This window comes from Chionomys nivalis, chromosome 7 (genome assembly GCF_950005125.1).
Source record: "Chionomys nivalis chromosome 7, mChiNiv1.1, whole genome shotgun sequence".
Taxonomy (NCBI): Eukaryota; Metazoa; Chordata; class Mammalia; order Rodentia; family Cricetidae; genus Chionomys; species Chionomys nivalis.
The window spans coordinates 101086704-101107868 of record NC_080092.1 but is presented as its reverse complement, the minus strand read 5'-3'; the positions used below and the strand labels follow the sequence as shown (position 1 = coordinate 101107868).

Sequence of the window (21165 nt, the reverse complement as noted above, 5' to 3'; positions counted from 1 at the left end):
TCATGACTCTTAAACTTACCATTCTACCTTCATAAGAGCTTTTCCATTAAGAAACACTGTACTGATGTGGGATTCCCCTCTGGATGCTGTGAATGTGTTTTGTTACCATTGGTTAATAAAGAAGCTGCTTTGGGTCTCTAGCAAGGCAGGAATTCCAAGCAGAGATAGAGGGGAAAAGTGGGCAGAGTCAGAGAGACGCCGTGTAGCTGCCGAAGGAGAGAGACACAGGAACTTTACCCAGTAAGCCACAGCCTTGTGGCAATACACAGAATAATAGAAATGGGTTAATTTAAGGAATAAGAGTTAGCTAATAGGGGCTGGAGAGATGGCTCAGTGGTTAAGAGCATTGCCTGCTCTTCCAAAGGTCCTGAGTTCAATTCCCGGCAACGACATGGTGGCTCACAACCATCTGTAATGAGGTCTGGTGCCCTCTTCTGGCCTGCAGACATACACACAGACAGAATATTGTATGCATAATAAATAAATATTTTAAAAAAAAAGAGTTAGTTAATAAGAAGCCTAACCTAATAGGCCAAGCAATGTTTTAATTAATACAGTTTCTGGCTGGATGGTTGTGGTGCATGCCTTTAATCCCAGCATTCAGGAAGCAGAGGCAGGTGGATCTCAGTCAGTTCAAGGCCAACCTGGTCTACAAGAGCTAGTTCCAGGACAGGCTCTAAAACTACAGAGAAACCCTGTCTTGAAAAAAAAAAACAAAAAACAAAAACAAACACACACACACAAATTAGTACAGCTTCTGTGCGATTATTTTGGGTCTGTGAGGCTGGTAAAAGAATGAGCAACCTCCACCAACACCGCACCACTTATGATGTAGTGTATGCCTTTAAGACTAGTACTCAGGAGGCAGAGGCAGGCAGATTTCTATGAGTTTGATGCCAGCCTGTTCTATAGAGTGAGTTCCAGAACAGAGAACAGCTAGGGCTACACAGAGAAACCCTGCCTTGGGGGGAAAAAAAGGCACCAAAAATTTTTGGTTTGTTATTTGCTGTTTTGAGATAGCCCTGGCTCTCATGTAGCCCAGGCTGGCCTTGAACTGTTGATCCTCCTGCCTCCTTATCCTGCCTGCCAGAACTATAGGAATGTGCCACCATCCTCAATTCTGTGACACCACTGCCAGCCTGGAAGTCGCCTGCCTGAGTTTGAGCCAGTGGTGGTCCTCTTGCTTTGGCCCCCAAGAGCTGAGATTACAGGTATATGACAAAATTTTGGCTCAGTTTTTATGTTACTTCAATTAGAAGTGCTGGGAGGTAGTGGTGAATGCTTTTAGTCCCAGACCTCCAGAGACAGAAGCCAGGTAGTTCTCTGAGTTTGAGTCTAGCCTGTTCTATAGAGTGAATTCTAGGTCAGTATTACACAGAGAAACATTGTCTCAAAACAAACAAACAAGCAAAAAACCCCAGGCAATTATAGCACACAACTTTAATCCCAGCACTCAGGAGGCAAAGGCAGGCAGATCTCTGTGAATTTGAGACCAGCCTGGCCTACGGAAGAAGTTCTAAAACAGCCAGGGCTACAGAGAGCCCTGAAAAACAAAACAAAACAACAAAAAAAGTTTTATAAGAATGATGTAAAATAGTACAAAGAACATCTTTTAGCCAGATTAATAAATTGATTAAGATTGCATACAGTTCTTCCAGAGGACCTGAGTTTAATTCCTAGCACCCATATCAGGCAGCTCACAACTCCCTGTAGCCCAAGCTCCAAGAGGTTCAGCGCCTGTTCTAGCCTCTGAAGGCACCTTCGTGCACATGACATATACACAGACCACATAAATAAAAGTAAAAAGAGTAAGTTGGATACATCGTGCCTCTTTGTCATGGAATACTTCTTTAATGCCTGTTTTCTAAGGACAAGGACTTTTTAAGTAAACAAAATGTGAAATAGGGCTGGACTTGGTGGTGAACTTGGGAGGCTGAGGCAGGAGGATCTCTGTGAGTTCAAGGTATCACAACCTGGTCTATGTGGTGAGTTCCAGACTATACTGAGAAACTCTACCTTCAAAAAAAGAGAAAAATTCTGTATCTTTCAACACAAGGTCTCCCCTGCAATAGGAAGGCTTGTGTTCAGTTATAATGCTTTCCTTCGAATTCTCTGCTTTAAGATATGCTACAGAAATAGAGGTGTGGCTAGGGGAAAACTACTTGTTTAGCATTTGCAAGATGTGGAGTTTGATCGTCAGAACTATACAAAACAAATAAAAATTTAAAAAATAGCCGGGCGGTGGTGGTGCACACTTTTAATCCCAGCACTTGGGAGGCAGAGGCAGGTGAATCTCTGTGAGTTCGAGACCAGCCTGGTCTACAAGAGCTAGTTCCAGGACAGGCTCCAAAGCCACAGAGAAACCCTGTCTCGAAAAATCAAAATAAATAAATAAATAATAATAATTTAAGATTTTAGAGCTGTAACAACCCCACCACTAACAATAATAAGGAAAGTACAGCCAGGAACAGTGGTTTAAACCTACATTCCTATCATTTGGGAGGCAGAGGAACGCAGATCTCTGTGAGTTTGAGGCCAGCCTGGTGTATGGAGGACAGCCAGGACTACACAAAGAAAGCCTTCTCAAAAGAAGAAGAAGGAGGAGGAGGAGGAGGAGGAGGAGGAGGAGGAGGAGGAGGAGGAGGAGGGTAGTTGTAGTTGGATAGTGGTGGTGCACGCCTTTAATCCCAGCACTTGGGAGACAGGGACAGGCAGATCCTTGTGAGTTTGAGGCCAGCCTGGTCTACAGAGCAATTGAGAGGAGGCTCCAAAGCTACAGAGAAACCCTGGCATGAAAACAAACAAACAAAAAAAAAAAAAAAAAAAAAAAAAAAAGGAAGGAAGGAAGGAAGAAAAAGCTGGTGAACTGGTACAATGAGCCATACAAGCCCAACAACCTGAACTCAATCTCCAGAACCCACTGCGGAAGGCTAGAACCAACCCCCCAAATTACCTTCTACCTTCACACATACATAGTGGCAATCTCACAAGTATATGTTTGCACACACTTGTTTACAATCCCAGCACTTGAGGGATAAAAAGAGGAGTATCAAATCTGATGACAGCCTGGGCTACATAGCAAGTTCTAGACAGCCAGGACTATAAAGGAAGACCCTTGCCCCATCAAAAACAAAGATAGACGCCGGGCGGTGGTGGCGCACGCCTTTAATCCCAGAACTTGGGAGGCAGAGGCAGGTGGATCTCTGTGAGTTCGAGACCAGCCTGGTCTACAAGAGCTAGTTCCAGGACAGGCTCCAAAACCACAGAGAAACCCTGTCTCGAAAAACCAAAAAAAAAAAAAACAAAAAAAACAAAGATAGACCAGGCATGGTGGCACACGCCTTTAACCCCAGCACTCTGGAGGCAGAGGCAGGCGGATGTTTGAGTTAGAAGCCAGCCTGGTACATACAGTTTCAGGCATTCCATGGCTATATAGTGAGACCCTACCTCAAAAATATTTTTTTGATTCAGAAATTTAAAGTATAAAACAAGACTTACCCTGACCCACCCACCCACCCACGCTCATTTCACAAAAGCCAATTTTATTCTGTAGCCTGTTTTTCTTTGAAGAAATAAGCAAATGTGTATGTCAGGATGCTTGGAGGACCGACCAGAGGCTTCCTCTTAACTCTTCAGCCTCCTTGGTTCCTTTCTCTGCAGCGCCTCTGTAGCAGGATGAAACAAGAACAGAGTCCCCTGGTGGACCTTAGTGGCTGCGGGTCCCCCTGTCAGAGGAATGACAGCCAACTCAAGATCTGACACCTCGGGGCTGGAGAGATGGCTCAGAGGTTAAGAGCATTGCCTGCTCTTCCAAAGGTCCTGAGTTCAATTCCCAGCAACCACATGGTGGCTCACAACCATCTGTAATGAGGTCTGGTGCCCTCTTCTGGCCTTCAGGCATACACGCAGATAGAATATTGTATACATAATAAATAAATATTTTAAAAAAAAAGATCTGACACCTCGCTGAAGCACTCCCATCTAGGTCACCGTGCCCAATCAGGACCAGGTGAACGAATGCCCCTATCTGAACCATCTGGTGCTCAAAGCTACCCATGTCTGGTCTCAGTGAGTGGCCTACAGGAAGGGCAGATACCTGGTCGGGTAAGAATCTCAGGTCCTGTTTGATATGCAAAAGAGATCATGTAATTTCATCATTAAATATGCCTAATATCTTAAGTCGCCATGGGTCAGGCGGCCAGAATAACCAACTCACTGCCCAGGGACCTGCTCAGCCTCAGTTGTCTCCTCTGAGAGAAAGAGAGATCTCCTCCCAGTGGCTCCGGGGTCCTTCTACTGCATCTGCTCCCCGGGGCCCCTCCACCTCTGTGTTTTAACCACTTCTGAGGATGAATTCAGCATCCTTTTTGAGGATACCTTCCTTCTATTGCTGGGCTGGGCCGTCGCTCTCCTTCCTCCTGCCGGCAGCTAGACAGCTGTTCCAAGGATCTGCTTTGAATTAAAAGTGGTATAGCCCTTTAAGAGAAGCATCCACAGCCTCCAGTACTGAAAGGTTCCCAGTGGCAAGATCTGAGGGTTTGTCTCTGCCTCCTCAGAAGCCACGTGCAAGCCTTCCGGAGGATCACAGGGCTGGAAAGAGGGAGCTGGAGGTCACATGGCAGCCAGCCTCTTTGGCCCGCAGAGCCTTTTGCTTCTAGTACCTGGGGCTACAACTGGACAGTTAAGGCTTTGGTACCAGCCTGAGGCTCTTTCAGCATCGAGAACCTTTATCAGCTCTACCCAGTCAGGATCAAGGACATATGCTAGACATCATAGGGTGCTCCAGAGGCACCCCAAGAAGTTCCATGAATAAAAAGGGAGCCCCTCCCAGGCCTACACCCTTCCTCCCCTCAGCTGAGGAATGTGGCCGCACCCTAGTGACCCCTCCAGTCAGCCCGTGTCATTGCAGGCAACGTCCAGCAGGGTCCTTGCATTGGACTGTCTACCAGGCAAGGAAAGTGCTGCAAGGCAGCCCCTAGCTGCTGAGGTCCTTGTCGGAACAGGTACTGCCAAAACGTCAGTAGGGTTCAAGGCACCCCAGTGGCCTGAGCTGCTTACACTAGATCACTGTTGAGGGGCGGTAGGCCCTCATTCTCCCCTCTTGACTCTAAGGACTCTCATGCGCCCAGTGAAGGAACTTTGACTCCTAGGTTCAAGGAAACTTCCCGTTCTGCCAAGTGACTTCAATGCTGCCTACAGATGGCCACCTGTTTTCCAAGAGCCAGAACTGAAAGTCTCAGGAGTTCACAATGTCAAGCAGAAGAGTGTCCCATTCTTGAAAAGGCTGGGGCTGACCCTGCTCCCTTCCACACACACACTGGAGTTCAGGCTAAGATAACCATCTGACTCTCAGCAGGCCACCCTACTGCTGCTGGGGAGTTGCTTTCCTCAGGTCAAGGAGGAATTCACTAAAGAATAGGATAGGGGTATAGAGAGGAAGGGGAAACTAAAAAGAGGTTTCGTTTTGGGTCCTTCTGGCTCTGAGCCCTAGCCCAGATTGAGAGCTGGAGATGGGATTTTAGCTAATCCCAATCCATCAGACTTTCCCCTCGGTGCAGGCTACAGGAAAGGGGGCTAGCCTGCCTGGTTTTCTTGTTCACTTGGGCCTCAGAGGCCAGCAGCTGGAGTGCAGAGCCATCCAGATGGCCATGTGAGGCCTGCCGGCTGAGGCCAGTGTATAACAGCTGGGCCCCAGACAGCAGGAGGTAGCAGCTGGGCTTTGGAGCTGGGAAAGAGTGCAGGCTGGGGGCTGGGGATAGATACAGGGGGAAGGCCAGTCCCACATCCGGCCAGGGAATTGGGTCCAGAGTTGCTGGACATGCTAAACCGCTGGCCCAGCCCTCCAACCAGGTCATTCATCTGTTGGAAGTCACAGAGAGTCTCAGATGGGACCCGTGTGCCTCTGTCTGCCCTCTGCCACACCCTGCTCCTTCCCAGCACGGGAGACCAGTTCACCCTAGACCCTAGCTCTTCTTTTCTGACATGTTCCATCTTAACTCCTTCTTCCCAGACACTGGGATCCTGCCTGCCTAGGTAAGGCCTGCAACTCCCAATAGTTAACTTTATGTTCATCTGTGTATCCTCCCCCACTCTATCCTTCTCTCCAGAACCCCTGAACCCCAATCCTGTTTTTTGTTTTGTTTTGCTTTTCGAGGCAGGGTTTCTCTGTAACTTTGGAGCCTGTCCTGGAACTAGCTCTTGTAGACCAGGTTAGCCTCGAACTCACAGAGATCTGCCTGCCTCTGCCTCCCCGAGTGCTGGGATTAAAGGCGTGTGCCACCACCGCCCAGCTCCCAATCCTGTTCTTTAGGTATTGCTCTGAAAATACACAGGCCCCTGCTCCAGGGACTGTGATTTTTCCAGGCCCCCTTGCTACTGGGCACTCTCTCAGTCTGAGCTAGGCAGACACACCCACTAAGAGCTTTAATGGGAGCCAGGCAAGAACAGCAGGAAGAGCCATGCAGTACCCATCCCAATAAAGTAGTGGAGTAGTCAAGGCTGGGGAAGGGCACAGCCCTTGCCTAGTGTCTGATGTGTTGAACATCACAGAGGTAAGTCTGAGGCACAAAACTCTAACGTGACTTGTAACATTGTTCCAAGTCTGACTACCCACAAAGGTGACTTGTAACATTGTTCCAAGTCTGACTACCCACAAAGGTGACTTGTAACATTGTTCCAAGTCTGACTACCCACAAAGGTGACTTGTAACATTGTTCCAAGTCTGACTACCCACAAAGGTGACTTGTAACATTGTTCCAAGTCTGACTACCCACAAAGGTGACTTGTAACATTGTTCCAAGTCTGACTACCCACAAAGGTGACTTGTAACATTGTTCCAAGTCTGACTGCTCTTTTAGTCCTCAAGCCTCCTATACCTAGGATCTCAGACCACCCTAGGCCGTGAGATACCACCAACACTTGCCATGATAACTGTTTGTCATCACATGTACACCAAAACTGACAGAGTCCCCAGCATCGTGCCTCTCTTGGTGCTCACAGTAAACCAGGTACTTTAGAGGTAAGGAATGGGGCTCAGAGACCCACAGGCCAGCAATGGTAAAGCCAGGCTCCAGATACAGAGGAAGCTCACATCCCCATCACCCCGTTCCATTCCCAGTTGTGAAGGGAATTGTGGGGAAAACCAGCCTGTGTTATCCCAGCCAACATGCTCTCCTGGCTTCAGGCTTGGTCCAGCTTGTCCTATGCCTATCTGCTGTCATCAAAAGTGGTAGACTGTGTTTGTTTTGAGATAGGGTCTCTATAGCTTAGGCTGATATCAAACACTCTATGTAACTGGGGCTGGCCTTGAACCTCTGATCCTCTCTCATCTACCTCCCAAGTAGTGATCTACACCACCATTCCAAACTATGGGATTTTTAAAAAATATTTATTTATTATGTATACAATATTCTGTCTGTGTGTATGCCAGCAGACCAGAAGAGGGCACCAGACCCCATTACAGATGGTTGTGAGCCACCATGTGGTTGCTGGGAATTGAACTCAGGACCTTTGGAAGAGCAGGCAATGCTCTTAACCTCTGAGCCATCTCTCCAGCCCCTACTATGGGGTTTTTTAAAGGCAAAATTCAAGCAACATGGATCTAATGTTTTTGAAGTGTCACAAAGCCACATCATTCAGTAGACCTACAATGGATGCAGCCATTACCACAGTTTCAGAACGTTTTTATCACTCCTCCAAAGATAAATCACACCCCTGTTAACAGTCACTCTGTAATTCCCTATTCTTCCAGTCTCCTGGTGGCCTCCAGTGAGGCTTTTGTCCCTGTGGAGTCTCCCATCCTAGGTATTTCATGTCAATGGAACCATACAGTATATGCCCTTTGTGTCTGGGTTATTTCATTCAGCATAGTGTTTTTAAAGACTGTAGCGTAGGTCAGAATTTTCTTTCTATAGCTGAAAAGCATCCCATTGTAGAGATAAACCACACTGGTGGGCTTTTGAGCGGCCTCCACCTTTTAACCATTGAGAACTGTGCCGCTCCGATCACTGTACCAGTTTTTGTCTGAACACCTGTTTCTAATTCTTTGGAGACTATACCTAGGAGCAGAATTGCTGGGTCATATGGTGAATTTGTGTTTGACTTATGGAGGAGTCACTCAATTGTCTTCTGTAGCAGCTGGACCAGTCTGTACCACCCTCCGCAGTCCACAGAGCTCCAGCTTCCTACCCTTGCCAACTCTTGATATTTTGCGTGTTATTGCTCAGATCCACTCAAGTTGCCATGAAGCAGCATCCAGTCCAACACTGAAGAGTCTTCCATACAGTTGCGAGGATTACCGTGGCCTCTAGTTCAGGTAGAGGTGAACTGAAAGGACTTGAGTCCAGGAGTGACTTCCCCACACTTACGATATGGGAGATTCTGGTGCAGAAGACACACGCAGTAGGCCGTAGGGGACTATGGAAGCTTATTTAAGCTAAGAGAAGGGCTGTCGTGGACACTTTTTTTTCGTGGACACTTTAGATGGAGAAAGAGGGAAGATTGACAGTGAGGGCAGAGTTGTTACGGGGAGTTTTGGTTGGAACCCCCTTTTTGTTTCTGCTAATAGTGTTAAATAAACCAAACACAAACTCATTATGGTTCGATGTGCAGGCTAAATCACGCTACGGCAAAGGTCAGAGAGTAGAATATGCAGGTCCTTGGCTTGTTCTGGAATTTCTTTGGCAATCATAACCACCACCCCGCTGAGCACTTTCATGCATGGGCTCCTGTAATCCCACAACAACCCTCCAACGGAGGTACGGTCACTGCTTCGCTTTAAAGAATAGGAAACGGAGGCACAGAGAGAGGTCACAGGCATTGCCCAAAATCTTCCCATCAGGAAATGGCTTGAGGCCAGGACAGTGTGCAATCTAGTCCTGCATGCACCGTACAGCCATGCCTGGTGCAACCTAACCTTGTGCAGTCATGCCTTGTACAGCCATAACCAATGTAGCTTATCCCCGTGCAGCCGTGCCCTGTGTGCAGGCATGCCCTGTACGGCCATGCCCTGTGCAGCTTAGCCTGTGCAGTCATGCTCAATGCAGCCTAGCCCTGGTGCAGCCTGGCCCTGTGTGCAGCCATGCCTTGCCTGCAACCATGCCTCCCAGCTGGAAGTTAGCATTTGACTGCTGAGACTTGGACTAATGGCTCCTTGACTGGAAATCTTCTAGTGCAGGTTCTTGCTCAATGCTTATTTCTACCCCGAGTCAGCCTTGGCTACTGAGGATAAGGGCTTAAAAGAATATCTCAGAACCATGGAACTGCTGCCCAGGGCCAGTCTCAAGCACAGACTAAGCTGATCCAACAACAGAGAGATAGCAAATGTGGGTTTCTTTCTCCTTCCTTCCTTTTTCGAGGCAGTTTGTTTGTGTAACCTTGACTGGCCTGTAACTAGCTCTGAAGATCAGGCTGGCCTTGAACTCACAGAGATCTGCTCCCAAGTGTTGAGATTAAAGGTATGCACTACCACCACCTGGCCCTCTTTTTTTTAAACCTATTTTATTATAATTTGTATGTGTATGAATGCTTTGCCTGCACGTATGTCTGTGCACCATGTGTGTGCCTGGTGCCCAAGGAGACCAGAGGAGGGCTTTGTATTCTCTGGAACTAGAGTTACAAACAGTTGTGAGCCACCACGTGGGTTCTGGAAATGGAACTTGGGTTCTTTGCAAGAGCAGCAAGTGCTCTTACCCGCTGGGCCATCTCTCCACCCCAAATGTGAATTTCTGAGTGAGCAGAGCTTGGTGCGATCTCTCAGCTTCTCTGAATTCAGTTTCCATCTGGAAGCAGAACGCACATTTGCACCAGGTGCTTGTGAATGGACCCAGCGTCTATGACTTCCAGCCAGCCTCATTTGGGGTTCTGCAGTTTACCCTTCCCTTTGGCTTCTCACCGTATCTTGGGATAGCTGGCCTACTGTATACCAAGGTATATTGAAAACTTGCTTTCTGCAGCTATCAGATAGGAGAACAATTGTAGGCTGGCCCTACAGCCCCGGTGGCGGTGTCTTCCCGGCTCCTCCCTAGATTCCTGCCTAGGAGGTGCAGCAGGTACCCACTAGATGAAGCAGGCTTCTCCTGCCATGAATTAGAATGTGGGCAGCTGAAGCCCTGCCCAAGGTTTGGACCCGTGTCCTATAAGGCAGGTGTGTTTCCTGATTCTAGAAAAAGCTACCAGACTGCAGGCAGAAGGCAAAGGAAACCAAGCAGCTAGCTTGCGGCGCACCTAGGGCGGGTGTGTTTGGTTTTGTGCATCTAGTTTGACCGTTGCTATCATCATCACCAGTCCGGCTCCCCCAACTTTGATTATTTATCCATTTATTTAACATTAGAGGTTCACTGTGTCGCCATGGCTGGCTTAAAACCCGCAGCAATCTCCTTGCCTTCTTTGCACGCCACAGTTGGCTCCTGGTTTTGATTTCTGACGGGAATTTCATTACCGCTGGTCAACTGAGCCTTGGGATGTGTAGAGGAGGTGGGCACACTAGGTGAGATGACTTGGTAGGTGCAAGGAGGTCTCCAAGCTGGCGACTTCTCCGATCCTCAGTCCTCTTCTCCTCCAGTGGCGGCAGGGAGAGGTTCTTAGGGGTCTTCTTCATGGGGTGCAGCAGTAAGGGACTTTACCAAGGCCTACCAACCTCGTTAAGTCGCAGCACTGCCTCTGACCTACATCTCCTAACATCTGCGGGCTCCGGCACCGGCACCGGATAGGGAGATTCTTCCGCGGGCTGAGTTCACACGCCCGATCTTTCCTGCAGGTCGACCCCGAAAAGCCGGGGCTTGGGCCCCACCTGTCCGCTGCTTGCAGAGGCCCCCCCCTGCGCCGCTACTACCGGCCCCTCGGCGCGGAGCCCTGTGTCCGCCGCCGCTTTGATCCCGGGGGCCCCGCTGGATAAAAGTCTCGGGCGGCTCTGCGCCAGCGCCAGAGAGGGAGCGCAGCGCTGTCGGACGCACCAGCAGGATAGCGCAGCTCGAGCAACTACGAGGATCTACGGTGAGTGCAGGACTCCAGGCGGTGCGAAGAGTACGGAGGGGACCCGAGTGCGAGTCTCCCAAGAATGCACTGGGCTTGGGCGCGGGAGGGAAGGCCACGGCGGCTCCAGGTGAACGCTCGCATCCTGCGCCTTGGCCCGTCGGGCTCGGCAGCTGCGCAGCGGGCAGAGCGCCCCCCGATGCGGAAAGGCCTCTTCCTCCGGGCCGCCGGGCCGCTCCAAAGGGCGGGGGTAGCGGCGCCGGGCTGGCCGCGGAGAATGGAGCTGCCCCGGGCCAGCCCGGCCGCGCTGCCCCCCACGGAGCCGGGCCGGGAGCGCCTCCGGCGGCCGCAACGGGTTAGTCCAGGCCCCTCCGTCAGGCTTGTGGTTTGGGAAGAAAAGGCTAAACCTCCGCCAAGAAAAGAGTGAGCGCAGCCCCCTCCCCCCTGCCGCGCCCGGGCGGCGGCGGCACTTCTAACGCGCGGGCACCCGGGCAGCCGCGGCCCCCGCAAACTACGCCCAGCTCGTCCCCCGCCGCTCATTGGCGCGGGCCCGAGCCAGCGCACCCAGACTCTGCGTTGCCCTCGGCCGGCTACGCGCGTAGCCCGAGCTGCGGAGACCAGTGGCGCCTGACTCCAGAGCCTCGACGCCGAGAGCCGGCCCCGCCGCCCAGGGCAGGAGCAACGCGCGGCAGCCGGAGCCGAGGAGCAGCAGTGGCCCGCGCGCCCCCTGACCCGGCGCCCCAAGCCGCCGACTCCTCACGGCCGCCCGCTCTCCGCAGGTGGCCACAGGCCGGAGTGACATTGCCATGGGCGGAGAGGTGCGCGTGCTGCTACTCCTGGGCCTGCTGCACTGGGTTGGGGGCAGCGAGGGCAGGAAGACCTGGCGGCGCCGTGGCCAGCAGCCTCCCCAGCCGCCGCCCCCGCCGCCGCCCCCGCAGCGGGCTGAGGTGGCGCCGGGCGCCGGGCAGCCGGTGGAGAGCTTCCCGCTGGACTTCACGGCCGTGGAGGGCAACATGGACAGCTTTATGGCGCAAGTCAAGAGCCTAGCACAATCCCTGTACCCCTGCTCTGCGCAGCAGCTCAACGAGGATCTGCGCCTTCACCTCCTACTGAACACGTCGGTGACCTGCAATGACGGCAGCCCCGCCGGGTAAGGCCGGCGCTGGGCATGACCCCGGGAGGCCGTCGGCCCTGCTTGGCTGGCCCCGCCGGTGCCCCGCGCCTAGCTTGCCACCCGTCCCATCGCTCGTGGCGCCCGCATCCTCTGCCTCCCTGCGCGCGCACTAACGCGGAGACTGCGCTGGACCCTCCCTATTTTCAATGGCAGATCTGGTCCCCAGAGGAAAGGGTTCCATTCGGGAGTCTAAAGCTGTTAGCCCTGGGGAGGGCCTGGCTCGGTGCCTCCCAAAGTGGGGGAGGGGACAGCTCTTGAAGCCCTGACCTGAGGCCAGCTCCGGCGCTGACCCCTTGGCCACCGTGCACACCCGCCTTTGTGCTCAGGTCCTCGGACAGAACTGCAGTCCTAGAGTGACCCTGACTCCAGTAAAAAGAGACAACACTGAGGGACAGGAGGTTCCCGTCTCAGGGTTTCCCCTGTGCACACCAGATTGGTTCGGGACAGTCAGGAACCTGAGCATGGGAGCAAGGAGAGGGTCCAGGAAGGACCGAAGGCCCAGGTGTAGCATTCACACACGCACTCAGCTTTGGAGTAGATAGAGAACACAGGTGAAGCTGGGCGGTAGGAAGGGACTGTGGGTGCCCACGCGCTCAGTTGATCGATGTCATTTTGGGCCTTGATAGGAAGGCTGTGACACCGCCTCACAGGCTCTCCGCTTCTCGCCGCGCTCCCCTACCCCTACCGGTTTATAGGCCTCTAGCCCTTGCATTTCTCACTATGCAAACGCCACTGCGTTCCCGGGAGCGCCTCTCCTCAACTGTCATCCGCGCCAGGGTTTACACAGGTCCCTTGCGGGGCGGGCTGTGGGAATTTTCCACGGACCAGACGGCCCTCCTTTTCCCCCTCCTCACGATCGCCATCTCCGGGGAATCAGCCGGGTTCCACTAGTCTTTGCGTTCAGTTTGCGATTGGCCGCGGGCGCCCCCGTGCGGCTGCGGTGAGCTCCAGGCAACAGGTGGAATGACCCTTTCGGTACCGGACTTGGAAAGGGTTGAGGATTAGGGCTTTGGGGTGGAGGGTAGCGAATGGCGGTGGCTCAGGTATCTCTAACTGACTGCCGGCTATGTGCGCCTTCCTGCAGCTACTACTTGAAGGAGTCCAAAGGCAGTCGGCGGTGGTTACTCTTTCTGGAAGGTAAGTTCTAGGGGCTGAGGTGTGTGGTGCAGGAGGGACTCCCTCTGGACTCGGAACCGAGCCTAGTGCCTGTGCCTGCAGGCGGCTGGTATTGCTTCAACCGTGAGAACTGCGACTCCAGATACAGCACTATGCGGCGTCTCATGAGCTCCAAAGACTGGCCGCACACACGCACAGGTCAGCAACACAAGATAGACTGGCCAGTCTGGAGGAAGTGGTGGAATAGTCAGATCCGGCCTCTGGGAAGGACCCGTTCGTCCCTGGAACCCGATCCCAGGCCCCAGTTTTTGAAATTATAGTGAGCTCATCCTTGCTTTTTAGTATGGCGACTCCTTGGGTTACTAAGTCCAGCCATCCCCTCACCATTCCCTATCCATCCTAGCACCTCGGTTCAGACCAAGGCCCACCCTCTTCCCTGGTTGAGGCCATCAGGAAGGAAGTGCCCATCCCTGCCTTTCCCCTACCTCTATTTCCCCAGGTACTGGGATTCTATCCTCCCAGCCAGAGGAGAACCCTCACTGGTGGAATGCCAATATGGTGTAAGAGAGCCTGGGTTTCCCTTGGTGGGGGTTCCTTCCTGGGAGTCCTTCCTGGAATGGTCCTTCCTATAGAGTCCTGTCCTGTGGGATCCTTCTTAGAGCATGGGGGTTCATTCTTGGGGGGCTGGCCTTTGCAGGGGGTCCTATTTGGGGTAGTCTTTAGTGGAGGTTTTGGTTCTTCCTGGGGGTGATGGTCCTTTTCAGAGGATCCTCTTGGGGAGGTCTTTCCTAAGGGTCCTTCCTGTTTTAGGAGGCATCCTTTCTACTCTTCCTTCCTGAAATTCTAGGGAGTTCCTTTCTTAGGGGAACCTTCCTGGGGAGGGGGTCCTTCCTGAGGGTCTTGTCCTGGGCAGCATTTTTCTTGGGGCCTTTCACGGTAGCTCTGGGCAACCGAGGGCCATGGCGGGCTTACCTGATCCCTGTTACAGCTTCATCCCCTACTGCTCCAGTGACGTTTGGAGTGGGGCTTCACCCAAGCCTGAGAAGAGTGAGTCCCTGGCTTCCCAGCCCCTGAGACAGGGCAGGGTGGTGAAACTTCCGGGGAAACACAGGCTTTCTCGAGCTTTTGTGGCATGCCTCAGGGTTCCTGCTTGTCTGTGACTCACCTGGCCCCCGAGGGACCCCCAAGCAGGGCCTCGAGCCCTTGGTCCTCCCTCCTCAGTCTGCCCCACCCCTAGAGAGAGCCCAGACCCCTCTTCTTGCCTCCTGGAGTAGGAGACCTTGTCCTGTGTCCAGCTTCACCTAAAGCTACCCTCTGCCTTACAGATGAGTACGCCTTCATGGGCTCCCTCATCATCCAGGAGGTGGTGCGGGAGCTGCTGGGCAAGGGACTGAGTGGGGCAAAGGTGCTGCTGTTGGCTGGGAGCAGGTAAGCAGAATGCACCCAAGGGGCGAGGACTTTGTCTGGAGGGAGCAAGGGGCTGTTGCGGCCGCTATGGGACTTGGGTAGGGTGGTGTCTGGGTGGAGGAATCCGAACGGGAACTGTTTGCAGTCCTGGAATCTATCCTCAGAGCTTTGCTGACTCTGGCCTTGGCAGGCAGGAGAAGGAAGGTCAGCCTCATTTGGAGCACCTTAGAGGTCTGGGTTCAGAGTGTTTGCACTGGAAACTGTTTAGAAAATGCTTCTGGACCCCCAAGGGTGTTGGGCTGCAGCCACCTAGATGGTAGGTTAGTGGTCAATTGTGTTCTGATGTCTCTTCTTGAGGACACGGTGTCAGGGTAGGCTGGGTTGACGCCTGCTGGTCAGTGACCATATTCCATCAGGAACACAGAACACTTGCCTGGACGGGACGATGGGGCCTGGTACACGGGACTTTGGCATCTTTTTCTTTGGATAGAGAAACTGATACAGGACAAAAGAGGGGAAGGAGAGGCAACTCTGTGTCCTGCCAACCTCAGCCGTGGGTCAGTGCTTAGAACTTACCGGTCCTCTGTCTGCAGACCGTGAGGGACAGAAGCCCCAAGTCTTGTAGACAGCTTGTCTGCAGTCAGGATGCTTTACTCAGAGGTAGACCATCCTCAGGACTAAAGCTGGGGCTGAGCCAGCTCTGGGTGGACAGCAAGTACCTCTCTCCAGCCACTTGGCCTCATGTCTGGCCTTCCCTCAGCGCTGGGGGCACCGGGGTGCTGTTGAATGTAGACCGTGTGGCCGAGCTGCTGGAGGAGTTGGGCTACCCATCCATCCAGGTGCGGGGCCTGGCTGACTCAGGCTGGTTCCTAGACAACAAACAGTATCGCCGATCAGACTGCATCGATACTATCAACTGCGCACCCACAGAGGCCATCCGCCGTGGCATCAGGTGCCAGGGGTGTGGGTGGAGGGCAGCCCCCATGCCCAAACCCTCTCTCGTTCCTGGGATGAGGAGTACCCTAGCATCACAGCCTACCCTATGATTGTGGTTGCAGGTACTGGAACGGCATAGTCCCAGAGCGCTGTCAGCGCCAGTTCAAGGAAGGCGAGGAATGGAATTGCTTCTTTGGCTACAAAGTATACCCGACTCTGCGCTGTGAGTGGCCAGTTCAGTGAGGCCTTTGGGAAGGGGTGGGATATTCCGAATTATGCACCAGTCCTGAAATGAAAAAGGTTAGACCACAGATCTTATGCTGTTTCACAAAAGTAGGCATGCCTACACCGAGGTGAACAGTTGTTTCTACTTAGCTGGGACTGTCATGATTTTATCACCCAAGCAAACTGGCACCATTTGCAATGGCAACAGAGCCAAATTCAAATGCTTCCTTTCTGTATTTTGAGGTCACCAAACAGTTCCCCCAACCCCACTTTCCAAAGAATAGTGAGGTCCCATGCCAAGGGACAGCATCGTCAAATCTAAGTGAGAGAGACCCTAAGAGCCAGGCCACAGTAAAAGTGGGTTTTCAAGAGTCTTTTGTTCGAGGCCAACCTGGTCTACAAGAGCTAGTTCCGGGAGAGGCACCAAAGCTACAGAGAAACCCTGTCTCGAAAAACCAAAAAAAAAAAAAAAAAAAAAAAAAAAGAGTCCTTTGAAGGAGAATGGGCTTTAAAGAAGAATCGGGACTGAAGTGTAGCATGCTTACCCAGCATGCTCAGGGCTTGGGGTTCTTCTCCTCCATATCAAACAAAGACCAGGAACTTGGACTGTGTGGAGCACAGCTGGACTGTGAACTTGCTAGGAGCAGGACCACAGCAGAGGCAGGCAGGCCAAACTGAGCCACATCCCCCCCCCCAGGTCCAGTGTTCGTGGTACAGTGGCTTTTCGACGAGGCCCAACTGACTGTGGATAATGTACATCTCACGGGGCAGCCAGTTCAGGAGGGTCAGTGGCTGTACATCCAGAATCTGGGCCGAGAACTGCGTGGCACGCTCAAGGATGTGCAGTGAGTGTGTACAAGGGATTTGGGCTGGGCGGTTTATGCAGTCCCTCCACGACATTTGACTTAAAAAAAATAGGTCTTGAGGACAGGTGTGGCGGCACTTAGGAGACAGAGGCAGGTGAATTCCTGTGAGTTCAAGGCCAGTCACATAGTGAGACCCTGGATAGATAGATAGATGATAGATAGATAGATAGATAGATAGATAGATAGATAGATAGATAGATGATTGATAGATAAATAGGTGGATAGATAGATAGATATAGATGGATGGATAAATAGATAGAGATAGATGGATAGACAGATAGATGGATAGATGATAAATAGATGATAGATAAATGATTGCTAGATAGATAGATAGATAGATAGATAGATAGATAGATAGATAGATAGATAGATAGAATAGAAGGCTCCACTGAGGTCATCAGGCATAGTGCTTGCCCAGCATGTACAAAGCCCTGGAATTAATCCCCAGCACCACATACGTCTATCACACATGGTGTAACCCCAGCATCTGAGAGATAGAAGGAAGAAGATAAGAAATCAACTACGCGGCTAGTTTGAGGCTAGCCTGGACTACACGAGACCCAACCTCAAGGGGAAAAAAAAGATCCATGTGTTCAAGATAGCCTCCTGCTACTGCCTAGCAGATTCTGGCAGGATGGGGTGTACCTGCATCAGGTTTTGGAGGCTCGAAGGGGACGGGTCAGTGTGGATCATGTGGTCATCTGGCAAAGGACAGGCTGTGGGACTCAAGCTGATTGTCTGTCTCCCTACCAGGGCCAGCTTTGCCCCCGCCTGCCTCTCACACGAGATCATCATCCGGAGGTCAGTGTTCCCCCTGGGTTTTAGGTGCTTGCATGTGTAGTACTAACTCAATAGGCCTGTAGGCCCTTCCCAAACCCCTAGGCATCTTTCCACGAGCCCCTCGGAGCCCTCCAAAGCACATCAGTCGTGCTGCGGAGTTGAAATGCAGCCCTCAAAAGGACAGTGATGGCCTCAGTGACCCCACCTGGGTTCTTTCTACAGCTACTGGACGGATGTCCAGGTGAAGGGGACCTCACTGCCCCGGGCACTGCACTGCTGGGATCGAAGCTTCCATGACAGCCATAAGGCCAGCAAAACCCCCATGAAGGGCTGCCCCTTCCACCTGGTAGACAGTTGCCCCTGGCCCCACTGCAATCCCTCCTGCCCTACCATCCGGGACCAGTTCACAGGGCAAGAGATGAACGTGGCACAGTTCCTTATGCACATGGGCTTTGATGTGCAGACGGTGGCTCAGCAGCAGGGCATGGAGCCCAGCAAGCTGCTGGGGATGTTGAGTAGTGGGAACTAGACTGCTTGGAGGAAGAGACGGCACAGAGGGGCTGCTCCACTTGCTGTCCCAGTGTGGATGCCTGACTGTGTTCTCCCACTGCCTTCAGGAGGCCTGGCCAGAAGAGTGGTGTTCTCTGAGCCCTGCCACAACTTGGGGGACCCTTCCCACTCCACATCTGTTTCCCTAGCCCCCAGCCCAGTTTGGGGAGGGAGCCAGGGCAAAGCAAGCACTGGATTCCTGAGCCCATCAGCTCAGACGGTCCCTCCTAGCCCCCAGCTGATCATGCTCTTTTGTATTATTTTATAAAGTGACTTTTTTATTACTTTAATTTTTAAAAAATGGAAATTAAGAAATATATGATGGATGATATTGTTTTGTAACGTATTTTTTCTTAATAATTAAATAAAAAAATAACAGAAGTTCACCCTGAGACTTTGATTATTGGAAAAGCCTTTCTACTCATTTTGATTGTGTTCCTAGGGCCAGCATAGGACTGGAAGAGGGACTAGGGGAACCCCAATCTCTGATACATTCTCGGATGTTCAGTAGCCCCCACTTCACCTGTTTAACCCCCTTCCTAAGGCAGCCCCATTCATTCATTCATTCATTCATTCATTCATTCTTTCATTCAGCAGAATGAATTCATTCAGTTCCTATTGTTGGTGATTACAACTCATCTTGATTTTTTTCTTTTCTTTTTCTTCTTTCTTTCTTTTTTTTCTGTTTGAGACAGGGTCCTACTATCTATGTAGCTCTGGCTGTCCTGGAACTCACAGAGACCATCCTGCCTCTGCCTTCCAAGTGTTGGGATTAAAGGCACGGGCCACCACACCAAACAAGTTTTTCATGTGTATGAGTGTTTCACCTGTATGGATGTACACCATGTGCATGCCTGGTGCTCACAGAAGTCAGAAGAGAAGGCACCAGGTGCCCTGGCATTGGTGGGTGCTGGAAAGGTGACTCGGTTGGTAAAAATGCTGGCCATACAAACATGAGGACCAATCAGTCAGGATAGCCTGGTCTACAGAATGAATTCTAAGACAGCTAGAACAACACAGACAAACCCTGTTTCATAAAACAAAAACATGAAGGGCAGGGTTTGATTCCTAGCACCCATGTAGGAAGCTGGATGTGGTGATACACATATGTAGTCTGAGCTTGGGGAGGTGAAGACAAGTGGGATCTCCCTAGGTTGTTGGCCAGCAGCCAGCTTGACCTAATCGAGAGCCCCAGGTCCCATTGAGAGAGAGATTCTAACTGAGAGAGAGAGAGAGAGAGAGAGAGAGAGAGAGAGAAGAAGGAGGAGGAGGAGGAGGAGGAGGAGGAGGAGGAGGAGGAGGAGGAGGAGGAGGAAGAAGAAGAAGAAGAAGAAGAAGAAGAACAACAACAACAACAACAACAACAACAACAACATTACAAGTGGTGTCACACACCTTTAATCCCAGCACAAAGAAGACAGGCAGGCGGACCTCTAAGTTTATAGCTAGCCTGGTTTACATAGTGAGCTCCACACCAGTCAAAGATTCGTACTGAGAACCTATCTCAAATAAACAAGCAAACAAAAAACAAAAAGAACATAACAAAACCACAGAAACCAAGATGGGGGCTGGAGAGATGACTCAGTGGCTCAAAGTGTACACTGCTCTTTCCGAAGACCTGAGTTAGGTTTCCAGCACCCACGCCGGGTGCCTGACAGATGCCTGTAACTTCAGGCTCAGTCGGTCCAGTGCTTTCTCCTGGCCTCTGCAGGCATGCTTACTCACACGTGCGCACGCGCACACACACTCACATAAAGATACACATACATAGCCAGGCGGTGGCGGTGCAGGCCTTTAATCCCAGCACTCAGGAGGCAGGAGTAGTCAGATCTCCAGGAGTTCGAGGCTAGCCTGGTTTACAAAGCCAGTTCCAGAACAGTCAGAAATACACAGAGAAATCCTGTCTCAAGACAAAAACAAAGTGAACTGGAAAAATGCCTAGTGAGATCCCACACTAGAGGCTGGAGCAATGACTCAGCAGTTAAGAGCCCTTGCTCCTCTTCCAGAGGACCAGTGGTGGATTCCCTGCACCCACGTGGTTACTCAAAACTGCCAGTTTCAAAATCTGATGCCCTCTTCTCGCTTCCAAAGTGGCTGCATGCAAAAGGTACACATGACCTGCGAGGTTGTCAACTTGACTGCACCTGGAATTAGCTAAAACTCAAGTGGCTAGGTACACCTGGGAGGGAGCTTTTTCCTTTTTCTTTTTCTTTTTTCCTTCCTTCCTTCCTTCCTTCCTTCCTTCCTTCCTTCCTTCCTTCCTTCCTTCCTTCTTGCTTTGGAGCCTGTCCTGAAACTTGCTCTATAGACCAGTCTGGCCTCAAACTCACAGAGATCTGCCCGCCTCTGCACCACCATCGTCCGGCTGGGAATTTGTTCTTAATGAAATCATTTTAAGTGGGAAGGTCCAATTTTATTTTATTTTTTTAATTTAATTAATTAATTTATTTATTTATTATGTATACAATATTCTGTCTGTGTATATGTCTACAGGCCAGAAGAGGGCACCAGACCTCATTACAGATGGTTGTGAGCCACCATGTGGTTGCCGGGAATTGAACTCAGGACCTTTGGAAGAACAGGCAATGCTCTTAACCTCTGAGCCATCTCTCCAGCCCGGGAAGGTCCAATTTTAATCCATATCCTTTGAGGTGGGAAGAGCCACCTTCCATCTGGGCCACACCTTCTGGTGGCAGCCTCTATAAAGGATTTGGAGGAAGGAAGCTCACTCTCTCTGCCTGTTCACCCTCACTCTTCACTGGCAAGTAGGCTTGGAGATCATTTCTTCAGGATTCTTGTGTAGCTGGGCAGTGGTGGTGCATGCCTCTAATCCTAGCACTCGGGAGAAAGAGGCAGGCAGATCTCTGTGAGTTCGAGGCTAGCCTGGTCTACAAGAGTTAGTTCCAGGACAGCTAGGACTGTTACACAGAGAAACCCTGTGGATTCTGGTATATACTGAAGACCAGCTGAGACATCCAGCCTGGATTCTTAGACTTTCTGTTGGTAGACAGCCATTGTTGAGCTAGCTGGATCCCAGTCTGTAAGACACTCTAATAAATAAATCCCATGTATATATAAACATATATATATATATATAATTTAAAATTTTAAAAAAGGCCTGAGCTAGGCCGTGGTGGCGCA

The 21165-nt window shown here is 51.3% G+C and overlaps 1 protein-coding gene across 1 annotated transcript; it reads left to right on the top strand.

Annotated features, from left to right (window-relative positions):
* The first annotated feature begins 11777 nt into the window (after positions 1–11777).
* On the top strand, positions 11778–18242 carry Notum (notum, palmitoleoyl-protein carboxylesterase). The gene is made up of 11 exons (XM_057776110.1): positions 11778–12121; positions 13230–13282; positions 13364–13459; positions 13761–13821; positions 14250–14308; positions 14587–14689; positions 15429–15620; positions 15727–15827; positions 16527–16674; positions 17449–17496; positions 17698–18242. Exons 1-11 carry the CDS (start codon positions 11778–11780, stop codon positions 18002–18004), a joined length of 1512 nt encoding a protein of 503 aa, XP_057632093.1. The 3' UTR covers positions 18005–18242.
* Positions 18243–21165: the final 2923 nt, after the last annotated feature.